The sequence below is a fragment of the Balaenoptera borealis genome, assembly GCF_965194805.1.
Source record: "Balaenoptera borealis genome assembly, chromosome: 13".
Taxonomy (NCBI): Eukaryota; Metazoa; Chordata; class Mammalia; order Artiodactyla; family Balaenopteridae; genus Balaenoptera; species Balaenoptera borealis.
The window spans coordinates 10,084,139-10,110,795 of NC_138870.1; the positions used below are offsets into that span (position 1 = coordinate 10,084,139).

A 26,657-nucleotide genomic window follows, 5' to 3' on the forward strand; every position below is an offset into this window, starting at 1 on the left:
ATCACAGAGGGTAAGATAAGGGTGTGTATGGGACAGTATCGCCCCAGCTTTTCCCAATTGCAGCAGAACCGTTTATATGAGGAAATGATAAAAGGGAAGGTTCCCCCAGAAGTATAGATGTTAATGGAAACTTGAAAACTTATATTAAGGCTGAAAAACAGATCATTGCTATGGTTTTATAAGGGACACAAACCTACCTGAAACATTTGGTCTTCAATCATTGATTCTTTCTGTAGCCTCAGAATAAGAAAACCGTAAAACAATGATATAAATAAATAAATAAAACTAACCTAAAAGGAACCTCAGTAGTTCCTTTTAATTTAATGCAAAAACACTTCCCTTTTCTGTTCCAGTGGAAACTCAAAGATTATACTCAAAGGGGGCAAAGTTACCTATCTGGAGGAAAAGAGCTGTAACTCTTCAGGGTTCCGGAGAAATTACTCATGTCAGGCAAACAGGGGAAAACACAGTGATGTGTTTTAACTTGATTTGACTTAGACCTTGGGCACGCTTTCCTCCCAGAGTCTTTGTAAATCTGCCTTCCCCCCACCATATCTCAGGTGTTCCTTTTTGTTGCTGATTTATTTTTCTCTCCGGTGACCTCTCAACTTTCCTTGTGAAACTAGGTTCTCTCTGCTCAAAGCTGGGAGCGAAGATACACAAAAGCTGTCAGTACACCCTTGCCACTTTGTCAGGTCTTTGCCGGGTGGGCCACGTGGGAAGGTGGGCAGGAGCCTGCTGCCCAGTTGGAGCCAGGATTGCACTGAACCTGAAGGCACAGGGAGCTGGGGAAGGAGAGAGCAGAGTCGGGTGGGTCTCAAGAAAGCAGGAGTGAAGCTGATCTGGGACGTGAAGGATGGAACTGAGTGGGTGGGTCACTGGAGCAGCATTAACTTAGTGTGTTTGGGTGGCGGTGAGGAAGCCCCCCTACGGATGGAAGAGGCAGCATAAGGCTGGTGCGATAGTCGGGACGTGGTGCCGTAGCCACGGTTAGGAGGGGACAGTAGAAATTCATTCCGTGAGTGTTCCCTGGGCAGCTCCACACCAGAGGACAGAAGTTTGGGCTGAAGGACTTGAGGGATAGAGAGACGATTTCCAGTTGGGTTGTCCAATGGGGCTCAGTGGTGTGGTAGTGGAGCCGGACTTTGAAAGCTTTGAAAGGTGAGCAAGAGGTAGGTAAGGAAAGGTGTTGAGGCCAGTTTGTGTGGAGGAGGAACTCAGAGAGGAGGCCACATGAGCTAGACACTGTTCATCGCCACTCATCACCGCCCCCCTCGCTTGTCTGCTTGCCTCTTCATGTTTCAAGTTCTGCTACTTTCTCCAGGAATGCTGTCCCTGGCTCCCATCCCTGCATCCCTGATTCCACCCCACCTTCCTTTCCTCCACCTCTCCCCGCCTCAGTCTGGGTGACGTGCTGGTCCTCTTTTATCTCAGAGCATTTCCTAATTCTGTCATGGCCCCTGACACACACACACACACACACCCGAGTCACACACTGTGTTACACGTGATAGTTTTCTATTCCGTATCCTCTCCCAGAGTAGAGAGTTCAGTTTGGACAGGGCTGTGTCCTGTTAAGCTGCCATGTCTCCACATCTAGCACAGCATTCAGTCAGCACTCAATAAATATTGGTTGAGTTATGACCCAACCTGAGAGTATCTTAAAGCCCAGGTTAAGGAGATTGGATGTTATTTTGCAGGTAATGGGAAACCACTGAAAGGTTTTGATCAGGAGAATGATATGATTGGAGCTCTCCCTTTGGTATAGACATTTGCCATCAGTGCATAGGGTGGATTTATTGGGTCGCTAAAAGCAGGGGAGCTAGATACAGTGCTATTGCTACGGTCCTCATGCAAGATGCTGAAGTCCAGAATAGGATCAGTGACGCCAAAATAATAATACTTCCGGCATTTTGGCCAAGCGATGCCAGGACGTCCAGGAAGATGCGTCCTGTTCTGAAGAATCTGAGGCAGGAACCAGGCCAAGCTGGGGATAATCATTTTGAGTATCATCCCCATGACATCAAGCTGAGAATAAAGATAAATTTACGCCATAGGTAATTTAATTAAGGCATCAACCAGAAAGCCATGGACAGAATATCAAGGTGATACCTGCCAGTAGGGGCTATAAGAAAACTTATCACAAACAGGGGAGAATTGTCAGAGGGATTGGAAGACAGAACTAAGTAGGAGTTGAGAAGACCCCTCCCATGAAGTAGCCAGCCAGCAGGGTGATGAGGGCGTGATATACCTGCTCACATTCTCCTTAGACAGAGACAAGGTATAAATAGAAAACCTTGCTTCTCTCTCAGGTATAACATTTGGTACTGCTTCTTCTGACACGGGCTTTGCTTTTGCATTTGGTGTAGATGCGTGAGGCCCAGGTTTTACACGTGGCTCTTCCGCAGATCACATCACCTCATTTGCCCTTATTTTCCTCATCCATAAAATGGGATTTTCAGCAAGGGGATCCTAAACTCCCTTCAACTCTGAACAGGTCAACCCAACTTCAACCACTGAAAGTGTTAAGCTTCCAGTAAACATTACAACTTCCCACCTACAGGCAGTAAATAAATATTCAAGACCTTGGTCTCCTTCGACCTGTATACCTTGTAAAACCTAGACTTCACCCAGTTTTTTCCTGTCTTTCCTTGGATCTTTTTTGCTGCCTACGACAAAGCAGCAGCTTCTCACTAGTCATGGGGCTGCTAGAATGAAGCAAAAGTACCTGGTGGCCGGCCCATCACCATCAATGGATGTTTATAGCTTCCTCCCAGCCACGTTTCCTGCCTGGCCTCACCCAGACTTCTGCTTTCTGTGTTTGGAAATAACATTCCTTGACACTACTCATTCCAAATGTAGAGAGGAGAGAACGGGAGCTCAATGAATTATAATTACTTGAACTATGGAGGTACCTTAAGTCAAATACGGTAGCCTCTCTGAACTCCGCATTCTTTGACCAATTTAACAAACTACATTTACCCTGTCCACCTCCAGGACAAAGGTCCTCCCTTTTCAACCACTAGAATAAAATAGGGAATGTACTAGAATGTACTTCAAAATATCATCTCCAAACAGAAGCTGTCAAGGTTGAATATAAATGGGATCTATTTTTTGAAATAATCTCTCAATCAGAGGATACAACAGGATGTCGTATTTATGACATTCTCAAAGTTAAGGAAGAAATGTAAAGGAATCTCAGCTTTATAAAATGTCACCCGGACAGGGTAATTTTACCTAGTCCTTGAGCGACTAGGTAGTTACCATATTAAATGGTCTGTGATGATTTAAATTCAAAGGAATTTTATTGAATTTTATGAATTCAATGAATGTCTTACAATGAATAACTCTAATGTGTTTCTTGACCACTTTGAGACTGTGAAAACATATTAATAAGACGGAACAGACAAGTTAGCACTGATACTAACTTTTATTTAGAGTTATTCAGGTGGAACGTATTTATGTATCCATTATTTAAATGAACAGAAAGTTTTAATTTAATTCATGTTAGACTTTCTATCAATGCTAAAAAAAAAAAAAAGCGAAAAGCAAAGCAAACATATTTTCAAAGTTCCTTCAAGTCAATTCAGCAAAAAGTGAATTGGGGTTTTACTAAGTAAATCAGTTTTTACCGTACTGGGGTGTGATGTTACAAACCTCTCCAACCCACCAGAACCTTTGACTTTGGAAATATGCTTTGCTTGTGATCTTCAAATATAGTAAAATTTCTTTGAAATTTCTTTAAACTGAAAATACCGGTCTTTATCTACATACAGTTCCTTGGAAACCAACTTGCCTATTAATCTCTATTAAGCAATGGTGGGTGGTTGGCTGAATTGAGTAGCTGAATCAACTGGCTGTTTTAGACTCAAGTCACAGGGTCTGAGGGCGTGGGTCACAGGGGAATGTTAGCCCTGAAGTGTGGGAGTTCCAGCAGACATGACCCTTGACTGAAGACACCCAGAGTGGCTTCTTTCTTCCTTTGCTGTGTCTTTGAGCAAAACAAGCCAAAAATATGTGTATTACCCATCAGAGAAATGCTTAGATAAGTCAATTACAGGAAAGTCACTGAATTTCTTAGCACTGAGGTTACCCCATCAGTGAAATGGTGGTGATAACTGATCTTTCTGCCGTACGGAGTCATATTTTAACATGTAAAACATACAACATGTCCTTTAATTAACAGTGCATACTTGTGTCACGGTATTTGTATTTTCTCACAAGCTTATTCTTTGCTTTATCTTACCTTATATTCTGTATCCAGGTAAAGGCAGTTGTCTTACTAGATTTCTTTTCTAAGTGATTTATTCTCCTCTTAAATATAATATTCAAATTTTCCCACAGCCTGCTCCCTTTTTTTCCCCAGGATCTCTGTGTCCAAGACATAGATATCAACTGAATTTCACATATTTCTTCCTAAGTAAAAGAGTAAGTTTATTTTTACGGTCACAGAAGGCACTCCGCATTAAATTAAAATGTTTGTAATTCAAGCAGCCTACAAAAATGGATTGAATGGAATGCTTGGAAACTAAGATAGAGCAGAGTTGGAAACCCAAGCCATCCCATGATGGGGAATGTTTGTTAGGCCACCAGCGGGATCCCCCAGGCCTGTGTCTGCGTTGGTGTTTTCACTGTGGAATTTATGATGAAACTGAAGGAACCGAGGCCTCGGACTTCATTTTGAAACTATCACAGGCAGAGAGGACCAGCAGAGAGAGTTTTCTGACAAATCTGAAAAGTATCCCTCCCACACTGTGCGTGCTTTCATTTATTTATTTGTTTTTTAAAGAATTGGTCAGAAGGAAACTAAAATCTCTGAATAAAAACGGAAGAGAGAGAAAGGGAAAAGAGAACAGTTTGCAAATGTAAGAATGTGTTACTTTAGATCATCTTCGTAGGAGGAGATGTACATAGTAAATCATCACCAGAAAAATGCAAATTTTCAATAATGTGACGATTCTGCTTTAAACCTACTGAACCCAAGAAGTTAAACGATGTGAAACGCCTGGGGGAGGGGCTCTGGGTAGTCTTGAAGATGACACTCTGCACTGGTCCCAGCCTTCTGCAGAACAAGCAGTGTATAATAAGAACTTGAAAACTAATCATACGCTTTCACTGATAACACCGTTTTAGGAAAATATTTGAAGGAAACAATCCAATAGAGGGATAAAAAAAATGCCCTTAGCAATTCTATTTATAATGGTAAAAACTGGAAATGCCCAAGCCACCCCGAATAGGAGACTTGCTAAAATAAATGTGGAGAATATAAATATAGAGGAATACACTGTAGCTTTACGGCCATTCATTGAGTCACTTATTATTTCTTCAGTAGATCATACAGGGCCTTGCAGATCATGTTCAGCACTTTACATGTTATTTTAAAGACAGGTAGAAGCCATTCAGGGTCTGAAGCAGAGATTGGCATAATGAAGTACAGAGGTGAGAAGTAGGATGTAGGGCCGTCGACTTGGCTGGCAGGTAGGCGCAAAGGCGGTGACTTAAACTGAGATGGGCCAGCAGAGAAAAGGGGGTGATTCAAGCAGTATTTAGAAGGCAGAGTCTATAAGTCTTGGTGACTGATCAGATGTTGTATAAGAGGGAGAGAGGCGTTAAGGATGAGTGCCGAGTTTCTGGCCCAATCAGCTGGGCGTTTACTGCACTAGGAAACACCACATGGGTTGTAAAGGCGTTTATGTTGAACACATAAGATGCGCGGTGCCCGGGTGACATGCAAGAGGACATGTGTAGGAGGTAAGTGAAGGTTCTGAAGTTGAGGAGATAGGTCTGGCTGGAGTAGATTTAGCGTAGACAAGCTGATTGCAGCCATGGGAGGGGATGAGATGACCCAGGGAGAAAGACGATGAGAGATCTGGGAGCCTTTAAGGTTGGGGAAGGAGGGAGAGCAGAAAACCAGGAGACGGAGGAATGTCTGAAGCCGAGGGGTGTTCTAAGGGGGGGGGGCAGTGGCTAGTGGTGGTGATGTTGCCAAGAGGCAGCAAGTCCCCAAGTACCATTGCCCTTTGGGTTTGATGACAGGGAGGTGACCTCAGCAAGAGCGCTTTGGAGAGAGGGAGTGGAGACTGAAGGGCCCTGAGGGGTGGACGGAGAGGGTGTGGTGATAACGGAGTTGGGCAGCCCCTCAGGGAGTTTGGCTGCGATGGGAGGAGAGAATCAGGAGCAGCACCTGGAGGGGAAGATGGGTGTGTGCGTGTGTGTGTGTGCGCGCGTGTGTAGAAGACAGGAAACGCTTGAAGCTGCTTAAATGCTGAAGGAAAGAACCCTATAGAAAGAAGTTGAAGGTAAACTGTGAACTAGAAGGAAAGAGAAAGAAACCATGAACTAGAAATATCTGTATGAAATGATGTCAACTGGAAAAAAATTCCATTCTTGTGAATGTGACTTTATGAAACTTACGCATGTCCTTTAAAGACAAAAGTGTTGAAGCAGAGCAAATAGCTTCCAGATTTTTTGGAGACACGTCTGTTAATAATTATCATAATCACAAGGGGTACCATCTCCTGAGCGCACAGGAGGGCAGACGTGTGGCTGGCGCTTGTTCACATTATCTCATTTAATCCTCTTAACAGCCCTGCCGAGTCTGGACATTTTTCTCATTTGAGACAAAAGTATATTTAACTAAGCCTTGAACTAAGGCTCAAAGAGAAAAGTAGTTTGCCTCAGGGCACGCAGCTGTTGAATAGAGGAACCAGGATTCAAACCTGGGACTTCCCTGCTCCAGAGCCCAAGCTCTTTCTTCTGAAAGTAAAGAAACTTTGTTTTAAAGCAGAAATTAACACACCATTGTAAAGCAATTATACCCCAATAAAGATGTTCAAAAAAAAAAAGTAAAGAAACTTAGATACATTTAACCCCCTAAACAGCATCTTTATGTTCTCCGTCTTCGGACACTAGTCTTTGATAAAGCAACTTGCAGCAGTTTTATTCACTCTCGCTACTGTTCATTTTAAACAAATTGCAAATAAAATAATAGAATTTAGGATTCTCGAAGTAGTTGCCTGGCTTTTAACATCAGGATCACTGATACAAAATTGTATGTGTGTTTAGTTTGCGGGTTTCTCTTGTGTGTGTGTGTGTCCGTGCGTGCACCTAGGCGTATATCTAGGGTGTTTGGTACCTGAAATTTATAATTTGAGGGCACATAGTTCTAGGTTTCCTTTCATGGGACCATACAAATAAAGGCCCCTGAAATTCACTAGCTTCGAGGCAAATCCACTTGTGCACGTGCCTATGGGTGCATGAACCATGTGTGTATGCCTGAAGATATATGGAGAAACCAACAAAAGCTGTTATCCCTTAAACAATAGCCTTGGTTTCATTGCTTAGTACAATAGGAGCATCTTTTATGGTTAGTACTAGTTATTTCTTTTCTGGGAAGACAGAGAAGATTTATCAAGAGTCGAACAGGCCAAGAGTTTTTTGAACAGTGCCTTTAAATTCAGGCCAGTGGTCATTAGCTTAGTTAGATATATAGTGCTATGGCTCATGCTGTTTATACAGCAGGCAAATAAATGTAACTTCTTTTTAAATCTGTTCTTTATTCCAGAGATCTTTTTGTTAAGATCACTTTTGAGATGTGATCTCCTGTGTATAAGAAGATTTTAAGAATGTAGCAAGAAAACTGACTGGGTATCGGAGGAATCAGGGGCCAGTGGAGATGGAAGAGGATGGAGGGGCGGGGGGAAGCATCTTTATTTATTTAGGAAACTGTTGTAGATGGGACACATGTTCTGTGCTGCTCCAGAAACCAAAACTAAGAACCCCGAGGTACATGAGATTGCAGAGGAGGCCAGGTTCCAACTCAACAGAAGAACTTTCTGTCAACTAGAGCTGTCCAGAAATGGTTTGCTTATGTTGTGGCCGGCTACCCATCACAGAAGTACTCAGCCAAAGCTACTTCTTGGCAGGGGAAGAGGAGGCAGGGGACTTTTACTGATCACAAGTTTGAGTCCATCTAGGAAACCTATAGAATCCTGTCTAAGTCTAAGATTCCAAGCCGTTACCAGGCACACACTATTCCTGCCAATCATACACACATGGCACGCACGGTGGGTTGGTTTTTACCCCAGAGTTGCGATGCGTTTGTGCTAAGCCAGCCACATTCCGCAACTGAGCTCCTAGTTGCCGCGGAAACATGTCTGTGGATGGACTGGTCCAATTGTGGCCAAACTCTGCAGTCTTAGAATTAAGTTTTTTCTTGGCCCAGGACCTTGGGCCCAGGCTCCCACCCATTAGCCAGCTATCACAGGTGGCACTTACGAGCGTTACCTTACTAGGTCTCGTGGTTGTGTTAAGGAACTGGCAGAGCTCTGCCTGGCCGGCCCCACTCCAGCTCTCTCCTGCTCGCTCAGACAGGAGCCTTCTCCGCTGGGCTCCCTTTGCCCGCTTTGGGACGAGAGGCTTGGGGGAAGCAGTGCAGAAGGTCTGGGCGCGTATGGGGCAGAGCACACGTCAGCCCCGCTGCAGGCTTAGCGCAGAGGGGGAATGGGCTCACTTCACCTTGCCCTTGCTGAAGGGGGAACGTAACACTGACCATGACCCAGACGCTCTTCCTTTGTTCTCCTGACACCTCCCTCGGGGTCTACGGGTCTGTCCTAAACCACTTGAATGATGTCCATAATAATAGCAGGAACAGCGGTGGTCACACAACAGCTGGTGTTTGCTGAGTTCTCACTGCCCGATGCTGTGATGAGCTTATCACACGCTTACCTCCTCCGGTCCGCACAGGCACCCTGGGAGGTAGATACTGCTGATATCGCCATTTTCCAGGTGAGGAGCTGAGGCCTGGAGAAGGCAGAGGGCATCCACTTAGTCGCCTCGCTTTCTCTGTGCACGTAGAGAAATGGAAACGGAAAAGAAAGTGGCCTGCCGGCTCTCCAGCCACCATACCCAGAGCTCCTCCAGCCCCCCGAGTGACCTCCAGGGAGGGACCACGTGTGATGTGCACCAGGCCCTGCTTCACGACATCCTCTTCTGAGGGAGGTGTTTGCATTTCGCAGAGAAGTTCAGGGACCTGCTCAAGGTCGCCTGATGCAGAGGAGCTGGCGCTCCAGCCCTGGTCGCCGGGGCCCTCCCCTCACACCAGCCCGCGTCCAAACCAGCAGAGTCCAACACCCGCACACACGCTACGTCTGTATTTCCTGGCCTCCCCTTCCAAAGTGGGTACGCTAATAACTGACCATTTTTTGTTAGTATCATCAGGAACACATTTTTTTTTTCAGTGTTTTCGTTTTCCTCTTCAGCTACTACCGGTATAAGGCATTTGCTCAAACCCACAGAATAGAACCCAGCGTTGTGAGGCCGTGTAAATTCGGAAAAGTTCAGGAAGACATTTACACTAAACCAAGACACAAAATGTTGATTAGGGACTTATTTTTGTAAGCGATTAAAATATGAATCATTAAAATAGGACTGTATTTCAGGCTCTGTATCCTCGTCTTGTCAGAGACAGCGTCACCATGACTACTGGATCTGAATCAGATGAGCTCCAAAGCCTTCCCAGCTCCGCAGGCAGTCATGTGTCACGGCTCTGCCTTACACAGGACGTTTTTAAGTCTGGTTCAGAGCACCTCTGAGGCTCCCCGCCCGTTTCACTAAAAGGAAATACCCAAGTGACATGGGGTCTTCAGTTCTCAGAAGTCTTTTTGCTCTATTTGATCACAGTAGTAAACAGTGGCAGTAAGTTATATTAATAATGACCAAAATTCAAAGGTAGAGGAAGGAACAGAATCAAAGGAAAGACACCAGGGCATCTCAGGAATCACTTAGGACGGGGTATTGTGGAACTTTATTTGGTACCAATAGAAAAGGTGCAGAAGTTTGCAGAAACAAAGGAATTCATTTGGAGTGTTTCTCAGATCCAGGCTGAGTTGAAGAGGAAAAAAAAATAATTTAGCAATAGCCCAAAATATGCAGTTAAATTAAGTTGTTAATTAAAGTATCTGTTAAAAGTGGCTAAAATTAGAGACAAAAGCCCACTCTTTGGTACAATTGCTGACTGCATATCTGTATGTGGAAGGGCGTGGGGGACAGTTAGAAAAGCCTGTGGTATTTTAAAGATTAATCACCCACCCCTAAGGGGTTTTGAGGCGCCCACCTGCATTTTTTAACTTGGATCTAAGTCACAGGGGAGGGACAAGACCATGACAGCTTTTTTTTGCTAATTAACAACTCAGTGGACACTTCAAATACCAAATAGAACAGAAGGCCCCCAGTTCAGACCAGCCCCTACCATCCTCTGCGAGGTGCTGACATCTAAAGATGATTTTCTAGAGATTGTGGAACCTTGGAGCAATGCCTGTGTGTATTTTTAGAGGGAAGCATCCCAGAACATGCCAGTTCCTTATAGGGTATCTTTAATAGTTAGCACCTCTGACCGGACTTGTGAATTTCTTTTTCACGTTTATTCTTTTCCTGCCTGGGATTGGGGTAGATCAGAAAGGCATGTTTTTCTCTATTGGAAAGATTTCTATGAAGAATCCATGAGTTGTCATTGAAACATTAAAACTTTTCATCCTTAATGACTTTGTAATTCTTCTTTGAATAATCTGAAATGCAAATAAAGACAGATGTGAAAAGGATGTTTTTTATAAAAATAGTAGCAATAAATTGGGACAATTTAAGTTTCTAATAAAGTCTGGTACATCCCTGTGACAGGCTGTTGTAATGCAGCTACTAAAGCAGTTAAATAATGTGGAGGGAAAAAGAGATACTAAACTATGATAAGCCTGATTCTAATTCTATAACCATATAATACCGTAGATAGTATTAACAGGCTTGTATCTCTTAGGGATAGGATTGTAGGTGAGTTTTGTTTCTTTCTATCTTCTTGCATTTTTTATACTTTTTTTTGTATATGACTTTCATGTTCAAAAAAGTTCAAAAAAACTTGCATGGCTCTGACCTGAGTTTCAGTGCCACATCCTGTCCCCTGTAAGCTCCACGTGGATAGGTGGCAGACCTGTCTTCCTCACCATTGTGTCCTTAGGACAGAGCCAGGCGCAAAGTCAAAGCTCAGCAAATAGTTGTTGAACAAAACACTCCCATTTCCCTATTTTTCTTTCCTTTTTCTATCCAGGTGATGTGCTCTATGAACTCCTTCAGCATATTCTGAAGCAGAGGAAACCTCGGATTCTTTTCTCACCGTTCTTCCACCCCGGAAACTCGATACACACGCAGCCGGAAGTCATCCTGCATCAGAACCACGAAGAAGGTACCCAGGAGGCTTCTCTCTCCTTGCCTGAGACATAGCCAAATCCCAGAGGTTCCACTGTTCCTTTGATAAGTCGTTCTTATTCATGTGATTCATTTTTCATTCAACAAGCATTTGTTGGGTACTGATTTTGTTTGAGACCCTGGGGGAAATGCTGAGATGAATAAGATCGTGCCACTCACAATCTAGGAGAGGAAATGGGATAGATACACGTGTAAGTATCAAAGAGTAATTATAACTGTAAAGAGACAGTGAAAGGGGAGATTACAGCCAGTACAGGCAGCAGGCTCAGCTTCAGGAAGGATGTGGGTCTGTAGGGTTCTGTGAAGGTCTGATAAGCAGGAATGAAGTGGAGAACGTCCCAGGAGGACCCAGGATGGAGGGAGTCCTTGGAATAGAGAGTAACCCATGACTTGGGTTATAGAGCTTACCTTTCTTTTCCCCCTACCTTTGATTATGAAAAATTTCAAACAGACCCCAAATAGAATAAACTAACTAAAGCCCTGTGATCCATCCCCTCCCCCTACTTCAACAGTGATCAACAGGGACTTCCCCGGCGGTCCAGTGGTTAAGACTCCACCTTCCAATGCAGGGGGCGTGGGTTCGAGCCCTGGTGGGGGAACTAAGGTCCCACATGCCATGGGGTGCAACCAAAAATTCAAAACCAAACAAACAAAAAACCAAACAAACAATGATCCACATTTTGCTGTTGCAGAACTAGTCCAAGGAGATAAGATTAGAATCAGGACGTGGAGGACTTTGATTTCCGGGCTGTGGAGGAAAACAGTGGGGAGTGAAGATTTTTGAGCAGAGAGTAACCGAAGCTGGAGGAAGAAAAGAGACCCAAACCCTGTGAACTCTGCGGGGCACCAAGGAGGTCTAGTATTCGTGCACCGGAGGCAGTGTCCTGCAATGTGCTCACTGTGAGTGCTTAGTTCAGGTGTGCCAAGCACGCTGGTGAGTTACAGTGGTCCTAATCAAAGCGGTGGTAGAAAGCACAGCAGAAGACCAGAATCAAATTGTGGCCCCGGGCAGAGTTCCACAGCAGGTGTTTGGGTACAGAAATAGGGTATAAGAATCTGACTTTGCTCCCTGTTCTGTTGAACAGCGATGCACCGTGCCTCTGGGGAGCATTTCGTCCACGTCCTCCTGCCCAGACTGGGGGCACAACGTAATTCTTTTAAACTTGTCCTTCAGACCAGATTATGAGGGGCCTACACTCCTGGGGGTTTTTTCAGGGGCATTTCCTTCAACTGATTGAACGTCCCCCAGAGCAGGACTATTTTTGTTTTGTTGTCGGCAGATTTTAAAATGAGACGTTATGTGTTTCCCTAATCAACACGTCACAGTGCAGGGCCTGGCTTCAGGTACCTGACGACGGGCATCTCCTCCCGGTGCCCAGCATCTCACAGCAGGTCCCCTTGCCTCCGTGATGGAGAGTAAGCGAGCGCTTCTTGCAGTCTCCCCACCTGTGCCTCTCATCCCGTCTTCCTCTAGCTTTACCTCTGCTGAATTTAGCAGCTGCCCCCCACCCCAGTTCGGTTTCTCCGTTCTTTAACCCTTCCTGCCCTGTGCGTTTCCTATTTGCGTAATAGCCAACAGCTACTCCAGAGAAGAGGAGGTGGGTTTACTGAAGCTTTAGGATTAGGGCAGGAATTAGATTGCCTAGCCTGCCTCTTCACATACAAAAGGTGTGTGATGGACTGTTTTGTTTTGTTTTGTTTTTCACCCTCTCTCTTTTTCTCATTATTTAAAAAAGAAAAAAAATCCCATTTGGAATTTCTGTCTCCCCGTTTATCCTCAGCTGTGATGGGAGGCTGATGGTCTCATCTCATGACAACTCCTTCCTTCTCGCCCCTTGGCCTGATCTGACTCCTAAGTAGGTGTGTCTGTTGTTGTCCTCATGGGCCGGAGTGACTCAGCAGAAAACGCAGGCCGCTCTCAGAGACCCCTCCCACCGAGAAAATATGCACGCGCCACCACAAACCCCCTAAAGAGCTGCGCTCTCAAGTGCAGTGTTGTTGGCCATGGTGAGCTCAGTAGGTAAAAGGATGGAGCGAATGAGGCCAAGGTCAAGGGCTGCATCACCCTGTGGATCAGGTAGCTCTGCTTCAGACCTGCTCTTAAAAGTAGCACGTTCTCAGAGACGGTCCCTTCAAGCTGTCAGCCAGAAAGCACCATCCTGCTACGCGCCCTTGCTCCTCTGCCTGCTCTCGCGTGAGCAGGTGGGCACACAGAAGGGAGCGTGGGTCTTTGTCAGGTGGGATCACGTGAGAAGAGCTGTGCCGGGCACGGAGGTGATACGAAGAGGCTGCTGGCCCCCAGACCTCCAGATAGATGGCTGCCTTTGGTGACTAAGGGACCAACTAGAGAGGTGGATGGGTCAGTATGAGGTCCCCACCTCCAACCACCTTTCCCTTCTCCTCCATCAAAAAGAATATATTTACAGCTTAACATGAATTATCTCTAGGATCAATACGGTTATATCGTGAATGGTAACACATTAATATGGGCATTTGTTAATATACAGAGAGCTCTGATCCTGGGGGGAAAAAAAAAGTTTGTTAAGTGAAATCATAAACGTCCAGTATTACACCCCCAGTGATTTATGCTACCTAACTGGGGATACAGTACAATGTAAGAGTATATCACTCTTGACTCGGCCCAGAGCTCAGAATGGAAGGAGAATGGGCCATTCCAGAGAGGGCCCACTCAGCCCCTCAACAGGCTGGCACAGGGAGGCGTGCAGAGTGACGTACAAACACAAAGCTTCATTCAGCGCCCCGTGACTTCACCTCATCACTGCCACCGACTTGACCAATTCAGACATTCATAATTTCACAATGGGAATTTATATCACAGGACAAACATATCTTGTGTAATCCAGCAACAGTTGCCTGCAAATATCCCCTATGAGTGCATTACATTGAAACCTCACCTTCCGTACTGGCAGCCACGTGGCAGTGCCAGCAGCTTGGAGGTCATTGTTAGCTCAGAGGCTCCCTTCCAGGCTCTGATGGGAGAGAAGGGTGATCATACTAATTCAAACCCTTTATTTTGTAAACATTCATTATCTCTAAAAGTGTGTCATGCCTTGGGTGAAACAGTACTCAGATTACCACCTAGGTCTAGGAGAACCAGTATTTCTACTCTTCCCTTACTTAGTTATGGGAGGGGAAGGCAATATTATATAATTACAATAACCTTATAACTTTTCATCCATACCCAGACACTTATGCTAGCGAAATGGGACTCTAGTAAGTGAGCTAGGACAATAGGCATCAACCAGGACCATCCCTGACAAACGGGGACACATGGTCATCTTAGATTAAATGTCTTAAAGAGTGGGATCTGGACATCAGGAAACCAGCTTCTAATCCTCTCTTCTGCCAGAACAGTCATAAGGGCTCAGTTTCTCATTTCTCTGGGCCTTAGTAACCCCAGTTATAAGACAGGAAATACCACCAAATGGTATCAGATCTTGGAGCTCTTAAATCCTAAGGACTGAGTCTCCCTGGGTGATATGAAGATGAATAAGACACATCCTCTGCTTTCAGGGTCGTAGGCAACTAAAATCCACAAAAGTACAGCAGTGTCCTGTCTGGTGATGCTCAGAAAAGTTGAACATCTCTTCTCGTTGATCTCACCTTATCAAGAACTGCTGATAACATTACCCCTCTTAGTAGTCAAACCAAGAGTAGCATCATTCACTTGTTTCACAGTGAAAAATCTCATTTTAAATAGATTCCTTTTCTTTGATTATTGATTACCCATCTTATCTGCATGTTATGAATTAGTTAGGTATAACGTAGATAGCTATGTAGGAAGGAGACTACTTCTTTCACCAAAACCAGGAGGCAAAACATCTTTAGAAATTTCAGACCAGCAGATGGTTATAAAATAAATTTATTTTGTCACACACAGTTGTGATATCAACTTCTTTTGATACTTTGGGTTCCGAAGTCAATGACTTTTGGCCCCCATGGAATATTTAAGAAGAAAAGCTTGGTGCCAAAGTATATATTCGATTGCCACCGGTCCTTTGGTGTTAGAACTGCTTGAATGAGTGATTCCCTAAAAGTTCATTGAGCAATTAAAATATGCTTCTAGTCTAGGCTGGTCTCCGAATGGGGTCAGCTTTGCAGAGTCACCCCTGTCGGACTGGACATGCACAAGTCTCCAGGGAGGAGGAACAGGATCTGTGTTTCTCAAATGTCCTCATCCCATGATCTCTTCGGGGGACCCGCCTATAATTTCGACCCTTCAGTCCACCCTCTCTTATGCCCCCATCTAAGAGACTGGGAGGTGATTTTTTTTTTTTTTTTTTTTTTTTTGGCCATGCCACGTGGCTTGCAGGATCATAGTTCCCTGACCAGGGATCGAACCCGGGCCCCAGCAGTGAAAGTGCCGAGTCCTAACCACTGGACCGCCAGGGAATTGGGAGGTGATTTTTAATCACTTGAATTTGAAACTATTCCCACATGCTGTGCTGTGATTGTTTCTGTAGCAGTAGCCACAGTTCTAAGGTGAAAGTTCTGCTCTGGGGCAGCTCTCTGTCACCAGGTGGATATGGAAATTGCAAGTGAGGACGAGAAATTTCAGGTGTCGAAATGCTGTCGTTCTCAGTTCTCCTTACAAGTAGCCCGTGGTCATGGCCCAGATAGTAGAGGGAAATCATTTCTTCATGGAGGGTGGCCTGTATTCTGGGATGGCCCACAGAAATTTTATTTATATGATTGCTTTACTGGGGGAAATATTTCCCCTTCTCCCTCCCCCTGCCCACCAAATCCAAGTGCCAGAGACTGCTTTGGAGGAAGGAAATCTTATACAATTTTAATGAGATAATTCAACGAGGTGAGGTACATGAATCTACCTCATAATAACAAAATAAGAGCGAAGGGGTCCTTTATGGGGTCCTCGTCGTGTGCCAGGCCCTGTTCTAAGCTTTTACATGTTTAAATCATTTAATCTTCACAACCACCCCATAAAGAAGGTAATATTATTTCCACTTTGTAGATGAGGAAATTGAGGCTAAGAGCAGTAAAGTACCCTGCCTCCAAATCACATAACTATGTAGTGGCAAAGCTAAGACCTAACCCCAGGTCCACGTGGTTCCAATGCCGGTGTTCATTCCACTGCAGCATGAATGAGCTGACCGAAATAACGTTTTTTATTAATTTTGTGTGTTTGCAAGCGCCCTGAAAATAGGGCAAATGATTAAACGATGAGTAGAAGAACCATGGAGATTAGGATGCCGAGACAGGTCCAATATACTGTATATTGTACTAGGGTACGATATACTGGCAGGTCCCCGCACTCCTGCTTGTAATGTTTCTGCTTCATAGTACAGATCTTCCCAGACTTAGGATGGGGATACAGCCAGATAAACCCATCTTAAGTTGAAAATATCCTAAGTTGAAAATGCATTTAATACCCCTAACCTACCAAACAGCACAGCTTAGCCTACCTACCTTAAACATGCTCAGAACACTTAACATTAGCCTGCAGTTGGGCAAAATCATCTAACGCAAAGCCGATTTTGTAATTAAGTGTTGACTATCTCATGTAATTTATTGAACACTGTACGGCAAGTGAAAGACAGAATGGTTGTCTGGGTACAGGATGGTATCCGTTGTTCACCCTCGTGATCGCGTGGCAGACTGGGAGCTGTACTCACTGCCGCTGCCCAGCGTCACGAGGAGTACCGTCCTGCATATCACTAGCTCCAGAAAGAGATCGAAATTCAAAATCTGAAGTACCGTTTCTACCTAACGCGTATCACTTTGCCACCACTGTAAAGTCGAAAAATCGCTAAGTCGAACCTTCATAAGTCGGGGACCATCTGTACTTGAAACTGTCAAATGAAAACCAAAAAATGTCAGAGGTAACTTTTGAGACCCCAGTGTATGTCTTCAGTTAATGATATTAAAAACTCATACTAAATTGGACTGAATTCACCTGTTTGGATCGTTGACTGCCCCAGGATGAATGGACTTATTAGCAGGACAGAAATCTCCCGGCCTGGGAGAAATGTGGGTTCTGAGTCAGGCAGTGGCCTCTGAGAACAGAAGCCCTGGCTCTTGTACCCCTGGACCAGCCCCTCATGCGGCGGCTCCTTGAGAGCCGGCCCCCCAGGACAGCTGCCGAGCAGGCACCAGGGTAGATGAGGCTTCCAGCTGCTCGGGCCACATCCTATTACCCGCTGTTGTAAAAACCACCCCAATTTTCTAGTCTTGCTGGAATCGTGTTCGTGACTGAAGTGTCAAAGAGGCCACTGGCCCGGGTTTGACATCTTTGTTATACATGTTAACCGTGTAGCACGTGGTAGAGCCAGAGAGCGCGTGATGGTGCGTGTGTGTGGATCCAGACCACCTGGGTTCAAATCCCAGCTCCCGGTTCACCAGCTGTGTGACCTGAGGCAAGTTCCTTAGCTTCCTTGTGTCTCTGTTTTCATCTGTAAAAGAAGGAGAAGAGCAGTACCTATTGAATATGATTGATGTAAGAAAGGGTCAAGTTCATATGGGAAATGCCCTCAGAGCAGCATCTGTCACATAGCAAGCGCTCGATAAATGCTATTCATTATCACTATTTGCTGTTTCTTAGCACTATTTGGTTCAGGTTTTTTCTTCTTTTCTTTAAACTTAAAAAAAGCTGAATTGTGATAAAATACACATAACATTTATCATCTTAACCATTTGTAGGTGTACGATTCTGCAGTGTTAGGTATATTCACATTGTTGTGCAATGTTTTTTTTTTTCTTACCTCCAATTCCAATTTTCTGTTTTTTAATTATTTTTTTATTGAAGTATAGTTGATATACAATATTGTGTTAGCTTCAGGTGTACAGCAAAGTGATTCAGTTATATATCAATACACACATTCTTTTCAGATTCTTTTCCCATATAGGTTATTACAAAATATTGAATATAGTTCCCTGTGCTATTCCAATTCCAATTTTCTTAAGCAGTCCTGTTACTGCAATGGCATGTGCTTTGTGCAAACACCAGGTTTCTGCATCCGGACATAGGAAAGGCCTGTTGTCCACCCATGCCATTATCCTAGGACTTCTTCATGGGTTAACGGGGCACCATCTGTTGCATGATTTCTGTGGGAAAATACATTTAAAGGGCAAACCTGAATTCAGGATACAGCCTGTTTGAAAAATAAGCAGTGCCTACACTTTGTGTTACCTGCAGTACCTGGCACATGATAGGTCCTCCACAACCCTTTGGAACCTTTCTATTAATCTGGCCGTCTCCTCTCACCCTTAAGAACTCTAAGATTAACCTTTCTTGTGCCCCTTTCATCCCTGTGACTCTTGAATCTGGCAGGAGGTAACGAGGTCCCACCAGAACTTCCTGTTGTCCCCAGTGTCAGAGCCCCCGAGCACCAGCTGACACTTTCCCCCGCACTCGGCCTCGTTCCCCTCTTCTTTACCCTCCTCTCCTCTCCAGGGCCTCCTCTTCCTGCTTTGCCTCCTATATGTCGTGGTCTAGGGCAGCATGACCTTTCACCCTCTGACCTGGTCCCCGGTGGAGCATTTGGTTGTGATGGGAGCGCACGGAGGCCCGGGGTGGTGCACGGAGCCACTTTTCATCTGGGTCATCAGCCTCCTTCTGGGGGGGACCCGTGCACCTTCCTGGCCTCCTCTGGCTTCCTCCGGGGGTATGGGGGCTGCCCTTAGTCCAGGGGCTAGCTTGCTCCATTGAGCTAAAAGTTTTAGGGGCAAGAGGTCCCTAGTAGACATGAATAATTCTCCCAAGGTAACCAGGAAGTCTTCAAGAGATTTCCTCTTAGCCCTCAGGAAATGCCACCTGATTCCTTTGAGATAAGAGGCCTGGGGGTGGTGGGTTCAACTCCAGAGAAGGAAGCCCTCCACTCTTTCCCCTCTCCTGCCTTCCTCTGCCTGACCTTTGTGCCGCCCTGGCCCCCTCCCTATAAATGATTCACAGCGTTTACCTCCAAAGGGCAAATTGGCTCATCTGCAACTTCATCCCTTGATTTCTCCGTTCACTTCTTTTGTGGGCCTTTCCTGAGACTGAGGGAGACCCCTCTACACCACCTGGGAAGAGCAGAGCCAGCGTCCGGCTGGGAGCACAAAGCCTCATGTCTACGGCTGGTGTAGACCCGCCCACACCGTCTGCGCTAAACCACCGGCAGAGGCGGCCTCTTGGAGGCTGTCCCGCCCACAGTGATGAAGATGAAGCCTCAGAGTCCCGAAAGTCACCTGTTGTGTTTCTTTCAGTCCCTCTCACCCAAATGCTTATAAAATTCTAGATGCTTCCTTAGGATTTTTTTTTTTAATTAATTAATTTATTTATCTATTTATTTACTTTTGGCTGTGTTGGGTCTTCGTTTCTGTGCGAGGGCTTTCTCCAGTTGTGGCGAGCGGGGGCCACTCTTCATCGCGGTGCGCGGGCGTCTCACTGTCGCGGCCTCTCCCGTTGCAGAGCACAGGCTCCAGACGCGCAGGCTCAGTAGTTGTGGCTCACGGGCTTAGTTGCTCCGCGGCATGTGGGATCTTCCCAGACCAGGGCTCGAACCCGTGTCCCTTGCATTGGCAGGCAGATTCTCAACCACTGCGCCACCAGGGAAGCCTGCTTCCTTAGGATTTATTGTGTATGACCCCAGACGTCTTTGAGTCCTACACTCCAAGCTAGGGCAGTTTTCTTCTCAGGCCCTGCAAGGGAATTCAGTGACAACTGAATGTGACAAGGGAGTTGAGTGAGATGGCAACACTGAAATGGGCAGGCAAAGGGTCAGTGGAAAGTCTTGACTGAAAGTCTTGGCTGAACCTCTTGGAAAGGCGGTAGTAGGGATAGTTTTCTAGGGCTGCCGCACACTGGGTGGTGTAAACAACAGAAATGTATTGTCTCAACAGTTCTGGAGGCTGGAAGTCCAAGATCAAGGTCTGGGCAGGATGGATTCCTTCTGAGGCTGTGAGGGAAAATCTGTGCTAGGTTTCTCTCCCAGCTTCTGGTGGTTTGCTGGCAATCTTTGGAGATCCTCGGCTTGTAGATCTTGCGTGGCCTACCCCTGCGTGCCTTGACTCTTAATTCAGCACCTATAGCCTTTTGTTGTTTTTTGATATGTCTGCCTTCTCCATTAGACTATGGTACCCTTGAGAGCAAGGACCGCGTTTCCTTACTCTGCATATCCTGCATCTGAGACACTACTTCACACGTGGTTGGCATCGCTGAAAGTTCTTTGCTTCAATTCATATTGCAATGACTGTGTGACAAAACACTCCTCTCCAGTTGTGCAGCGTGTGCATGTCTGTGTGTCCAAATTCCCCTGTTCACAAGGGCACCAGTCATATTGGAATAGAGGCCCATGCTACTCCAGTATGACCTTACCTTACCTAATTACATCTGCAATGACCCTTTTCCCAAATAAGATCATATTCTGAGGTACTGGGGGTTGGGACTTCAACACATGAATTTTGGGGTGGGGGGCACACAAGTCAACTCATAACAGGGAGTGACAGAACCTGAGTATGTATATGAAATCTATTTTGAATTCCATCTCAAGATCTAGAGCCTGTAATTTTTGTATAGGTCTTTATATCATTCATGGTTCCTACTAATCTTTTACAAAATTGTGCTGGGAAATGGTGTTTTCATGGGGAAAAATGTGGATCACAGTGTACTGAGGATGATGAGTGAGAGTTATCTGCTGGGCCTGTTGAATTGCATCTCCGTCTCTTATTGTCATCCATGGCCTTAGGGGAAGCATGATGGGGAAGTGTGATCCTGGTGTGTGAGACGTAAACTTGATCTTAGCCTTTGCTCTACCCTGGAAATTTCCTAGTCAAAAACCAAGACTTTAACCAAAGGCACAGTTTTGCTTTGTTTTTTAGGTCTACTAGTTATTCATTATATAATATGATTAAATTGGGTTGAATTCTAATGAATTCTAAATAGAGAAACTTTCCTAATAAGTAAAAGGAAAGAGGATGAGAAAAGAAATCAGACCTTTTTTTGTGATCATCACATTTAAAGTCCTAATTTATTGGGGGCTGTTTGGTAGTGAGAAGAAGGGATGATTTGTGTCTAAAGTAGATCTACAAAGACAAAGGTTTGGGATCAGAAAGTACTTTCAACCAGAATGAGGTCCCTACCACTCCTGGGTACCTTCCCCGTCTCCCCTCCTTCTAAGCCCACACTGACCAATTACATGTGGCTTTTCCTCTCTCTTCCTTGTGCGTTTCCCTCCCATAGCAAGACCTTCAGACCAAGGGCAATGTGGATAATTTCCCAGTTTTCCAGCTGGGCAGTTCACCAAGAACAAACCCAGACATCAAGGCCAGACCAAAAAAACATCTTCTTGTTTTAGACAGAAGACTCCTACATCTGGGGAATTTAATGCACCCACTGTCCGCTTAGTGCATTTCCTGTGTCCGGAGCTTCTCTGCCTGCCGGCTCTGGTCTCATAAGTTTCCATACCCTGCTGCCAACTTATAATAACAGAGGCAGCAGGCAGCAGGGTATCAGCGTCAGAGCCCACTCCATACGTGGGCACATGCTTCGCAAACTGAAACAAAGCTTGGAAGGGCGCGTTGCAGACCTTTCAGCCTTGACAGTGGTGTGCCCAGACCACCAGGAGCCTGGAATTAAATACCCTCAGTTCCAGTTCTCCACCATTAACGTTATCAGCTTCATCAAGTACTTCCTCCTTCAGTGGTGTCTGCAGAGAAATAAATAAATCAAGCCCATCCAAGTCCTGTTCCTGCCCAGATCCGGAGTCAAAAGTAAAATCTGAGTTGGATTATCCAGAGCACTGTCTCCCTCCTTCATTGTTCCCCAAATCTGGGCAGGAACAGAGAGTGAAATCTCTCCAGGACATTACATCAGTTCCTCTTTTACCCTTGGCACAGAAGTTCTTCCTCTCATAGTTCTCCCAGACTTCCTAAGGCTTGCCCTGAGTGCACACCCATCCACTGAGCCTTGACGCCCAGGACATCAAAGAAAACCTGCAGGTAACCAGGCTACTGGCCAACGCCTGTGTCTGTTTTAAAGTTTGTAAGACGGGAAATGGATTCAGGAAATAGGATTTCTCAGTACATGGTCTTCATCATCCTGAAGTATTTTTAATCCTTAATAAGCTTTTAAGGAAAGGGAGGCATTCTGTAAATGGCATTTAGAAGAAAATAAGTGAAACTTCAGAATGCAACTGTCTTAAATATCGCTTACAATGATCATGTTCTGTGACATAAAAAGTGAACCATGGACAAAAGATAAATTCATTTTTGTGGATGGCAGAATTGAGATCTGTATTAGCTATGAAAAGAAAACTTGCCTCATCCCCAGAAGATTGTAGATCATTTCTATCATACTAATAATTTCGGCCATTAAAGTTAACCCCATGGGCCTAATCAGTATCCTGTAAGCATTATTTGCATTGAGGTTAAAGTGAGAACGTTGACTTGTCATCCCAACCTGTATCTTTGCAAGGTTGATTAAGCACTTTAATTCCGATTATAAAATCATAATCACAGAGCCATCACATCACCTGAAAACTAATAGTTCCTCAATATTATCAGATATTTTATTACTGTTTACATTTTTCCAGCTATCTCATAAATTTTTTTTTAATTTGTTTTTATTTATTTATTTATTTATTTATTTATTTATTTATTTATGGCTGTGTTGGGTCTTTGTTGCTGCACGTGGACTTTCTCTAGTTGTGGCAAGCGGGGGCTACTCTTTGTTGCGGTGTGCGGGCTTCTCATTGCGGTGGCTTCTCTTGTTGCGGAGCATGGGCTCTAGGCGTGCGGGCTTCAGTAGTTGTGGCTCATGGGCTCTAGAGTGCAGGCTCAGTAGTTGTGGTGCACAGGCTTAGTTGCTCCGCGGCATGTGGGATCTTCCCGGACCAGGGCTCGAACCCGTGTCCCCTGCATTGGCAGGCAGATTCTTAACCACTGCGCCACCAGGGAAGCCCTCATAAATGTGTTTGCAGTTTGTTCGAATCATAATCCAAGCAAGGGTCTGTCTCTACTTCACAAATGGCTGATGTGTCTCTTAAGTCTCTTTCAATGTACAGGTCTTCATTCATATCTTTTTTGTGTACATGCTTGCACACTCTCTAGGTGTTTAAAAAAGAAGTTAGCCATAATTAGTATAACTTTCCCCCTGTATGTGGTGTAACTTTTCTTTCCCTTTTGGTTGCTTTCAAAATTTTCTGTTTATTCTTGGTTTTCAGCAGTTCGACTCTGTGCCTGAATGTAGCTTTCATTGTATTTATCCTGCTTGGAATTTGCCGAGCTTCTTGGATCTTTAAGTTTGTATGTTGTTGTTGCTGTTGTTGTTAACAAATTTGAGGACAATTTGGCCATTATTTCTTCGATTTTTTTTTTTTTGTTTTGGCCCCATTCTTTCTGTTTTCTCCTCTTTTACAGTGTTATAGTGACTGTGCAGGAAAATCATCTTATTTTCTTAGATGACCACACAAGTACTTAGGATAGGGTATCACAATCTCTAATTTGCTTTAAAATAATTCAGTTTTTAAAAATGTGTGTTGAGAGTGGGGGGGTGGATACCAGCCCTCCGCCATTAAAAAAAAAAAAAAAGTTTTCACCTTCTCAAACTCCAATTACATTTCTTTTAGACCATTTAATATTGTTCCACAGGTCACTGAAGATCTATTTCTTGGTTTTTAATTTTTATTGATCTGTTTTCAAATTTACTAACCCTTTCTTCTATTATCTCCCATCTGCTATTAAGTCTCTCCAGTCCAATATTTCAAGTACTGTATTTTTCAGTTCAAAACCCTTTTTGATCATTTCCATTTCTTTTCTGATAGTCTCCATCTGTTATCACTCATTATGACCATCATTTTCTTTAAGTGCTTGAACTTATTTATAATAGCTACTTTAAAGTTCTTTTTTGCTCATTTAGATTATCTAAATCTAGATTATCTAGATTAATTATTATATATTATTATAATTATATAATAATTATTATTATTATAATTATTATTATCACCAACATCTAGATTATCTCAAGAGTCTACTTCTATTGACTGCCATCCCTCTCGAATATGGGTCACATTTTTCTGTTCCTTCACATGTCTAGAAAATCTTTATCGGACACTGAATATTACATATAACATATTGTAGAGACTCTGGATTATGTTATATTCCTCTGAAGAGTGTTGATTTTTCTGCTAGCAAGCAGTTCAATAACTAGCCAGTCACTCTGAATTTGGGAGGCTTGGTCTTATATTTGGTTAGGGAAGATTTATTTCAGTTTTGCCTTTAGCCCTCAGGCAAATCCCTTTGTCCTAGAGCATAGTCCTTACTCCTAAGGTGTGGCCATTCTGGGGTAATAAGCAGCCTGAGGTGTTTTCAGAGCCTTCCTTGATAGAGCCCCAACTCTGAACTCTTGTCTCCAATACCATGGCCAGCAGCTGAGATTTCTGCTCGTATCTTTGAACTGTACAGCTGTTACCTTTCACTGAGCTCCTTGGAGCGCCCCCTGCACATTGCGGTTCAGGGGCACATGTTAAGGATTTGAGGGAATTTTATGTGCCAGTTAGTGGCTACTCCCTCTGAGGGTCCCTCCTTTATGGAATTTGTTTTCTCAATTTTTTTGCCCTTCTGGCAGCTTCGTACTCTACTCCCTGGCGTCTCAAGCAACTTTCTGTTCTTTTTCTAGCTGCCTCACACTCCATGGACTGGGAAGGGCCCTCAGAGTGACAGCTGTATAAATTTGGATCTTACTCTGGGCAGTTCCTGTCTTGCAAGAGTAAAATCCCCTTCAGTTTCCTGTACCCTCAATAACTTCTATAAATATATTTTATCCAGATTCTATCATTGCTATATGTAGGAAAGTTAGTCTGATACAAGCCACTCTACCATTACTGAAACTGGAATCCCCTTCTCCTTTGAGAAAAATGGTAGCATACCGTAAATACTTCACCTTGCTTTGCTCATCTAGCCATAGAGCCTAGAGACCAGTCCTTAGCAAAATATTTAGTTATTCCTCATTCCATTTTATAGCTGCATAGTCCTCCATCATTTAGAGATATACCATCATTTGTTAAACCAGTCTCCTATTGATAGGTGTTCCAATGTTTAAGCACTTTTAAATTCGTGGCAGCATGTTATATAGTGGTTACAAAATAAGCCCTTTGCCTTCAGGCAGATGATCTTTTAATTATCATGAACAGTATTTCTTTTGTTCACTGTCTCATATGATTTGTCAGATCTAGTGGAGTCCCCATTTTCCTGTTAACCCTGTATAAAACTTTAAGAAACCACCACCTTTGTCTCTGTGTACTAACCCTATCAGATTCCCAGATCCCCTTTATATGTTCTTCATATAGATATTGTCGTAATGGATAAAGGAGATATCTTTGACTTGCTTTACTTAGAACCATGGACAAGTCTTTGACCAGAACAGGGACCTGCAAGTATGCACATCCTTTTGGTGAGACAGCTCTGGGGACAGATGTGGCCAGAGAAACCTCATTAAGATGCAAACTCCATTTTTGTAGGCACATTTTTGTTCTTCCAACCCTTAGCAGGACTCCTAAGGCCACGTACGTGCTGGTCCCTCCCTCAACCCAGCCCATGGAGCTACTTCTGCTGCTGAGCTGTGTACACTTTTTTTTATATATATAAATTTATTTATTTTATTTATTTTTGGCTTGCACAGGCTTTCTCTAGTTGCAGAGAGCAGGGGCTACTCTTCATTGCGGTGCGCGTGCTTCTCATTGCGGTGCACGTGCTTCTCATTGCTGTGGCTTCTCTTGTTGCGGAGCACGGGCTCTAGGTGTGCAGGCTTCAGTAGTTGTGGCACACGGGCTCAGTAGTTGTGGCTTGCGGGCTGTAGAGCGCAGGCTCAGTAGTTGTGGTGCACAGGCTTAGTTGCTCCGCGGCATGTGGGAGCTTCCCCAATCAGGGATCGAACCCATGTCCCCTGCATTGGCAGGCAGATTCTTAACCACTGTGCCACCAGGGAAGTCCCTGAGCTGTGTACACTTCTGATGTCGTCCTTCCTCAGATGTCTCCAGCTTGAAAGTTCAGGTGGGATGGGGTGGAGGTATTGTCAGGGGTCCATCCCTCCTCCTTCTTACTTAACTCTGTCTGACTGTGCACTCAGAAACAAAATGATCCTCAATGTTCTCTCAAGTACAAGATTGTTATTATGTAAATTAGGCCCACTGTGCATGCTTAGAGCAGGTTTTGATGTGACTTTCCCCCCTAGTTTCTACATAGAGAAGTAGATATTCTAATGGGTACATAAGGTTCTAGAATCTTACTGGAATCTAACTGGCTGGGTGGCCTTGGGTAAGTTGCTTAACTTCTTTATGCCTCCATGTTCTCTCCTGTTAAATAGGAGTAATAGTAGTTAGTATCTTCTGCTTAGGCGTGTTATAAATTTTAAACAATATAATCCAGTACGTAGGATATATAGTAATTGCT

General features: G+C 44.3%; 1 protein-coding gene across 5 annotated transcripts in view; it reads left to right on the top strand.

Moving 5' to 3' along the window:
- Positions 1 to 26,657, top strand: part of ETV6 (ETS variant transcription factor 6) — a 241,133-nt gene that overhangs the window by 192,447 nt on the left and 22,029 nt on the right. For all 5 annotated transcript variants that reach the window (XM_082348855.1, XM_082348853.1, XM_082348852.1 and 2 more), the window contains one exon: positions 11,095 to 11,229. In XM_082348855.1, coding sequence (XP_082204981.1) covers positions 11,095 to 11,229 — 135 coding nt within the window. The remainder of the gene's footprint in view (positions 1 to 11,094; positions 11,230 to 26,657) is intronic.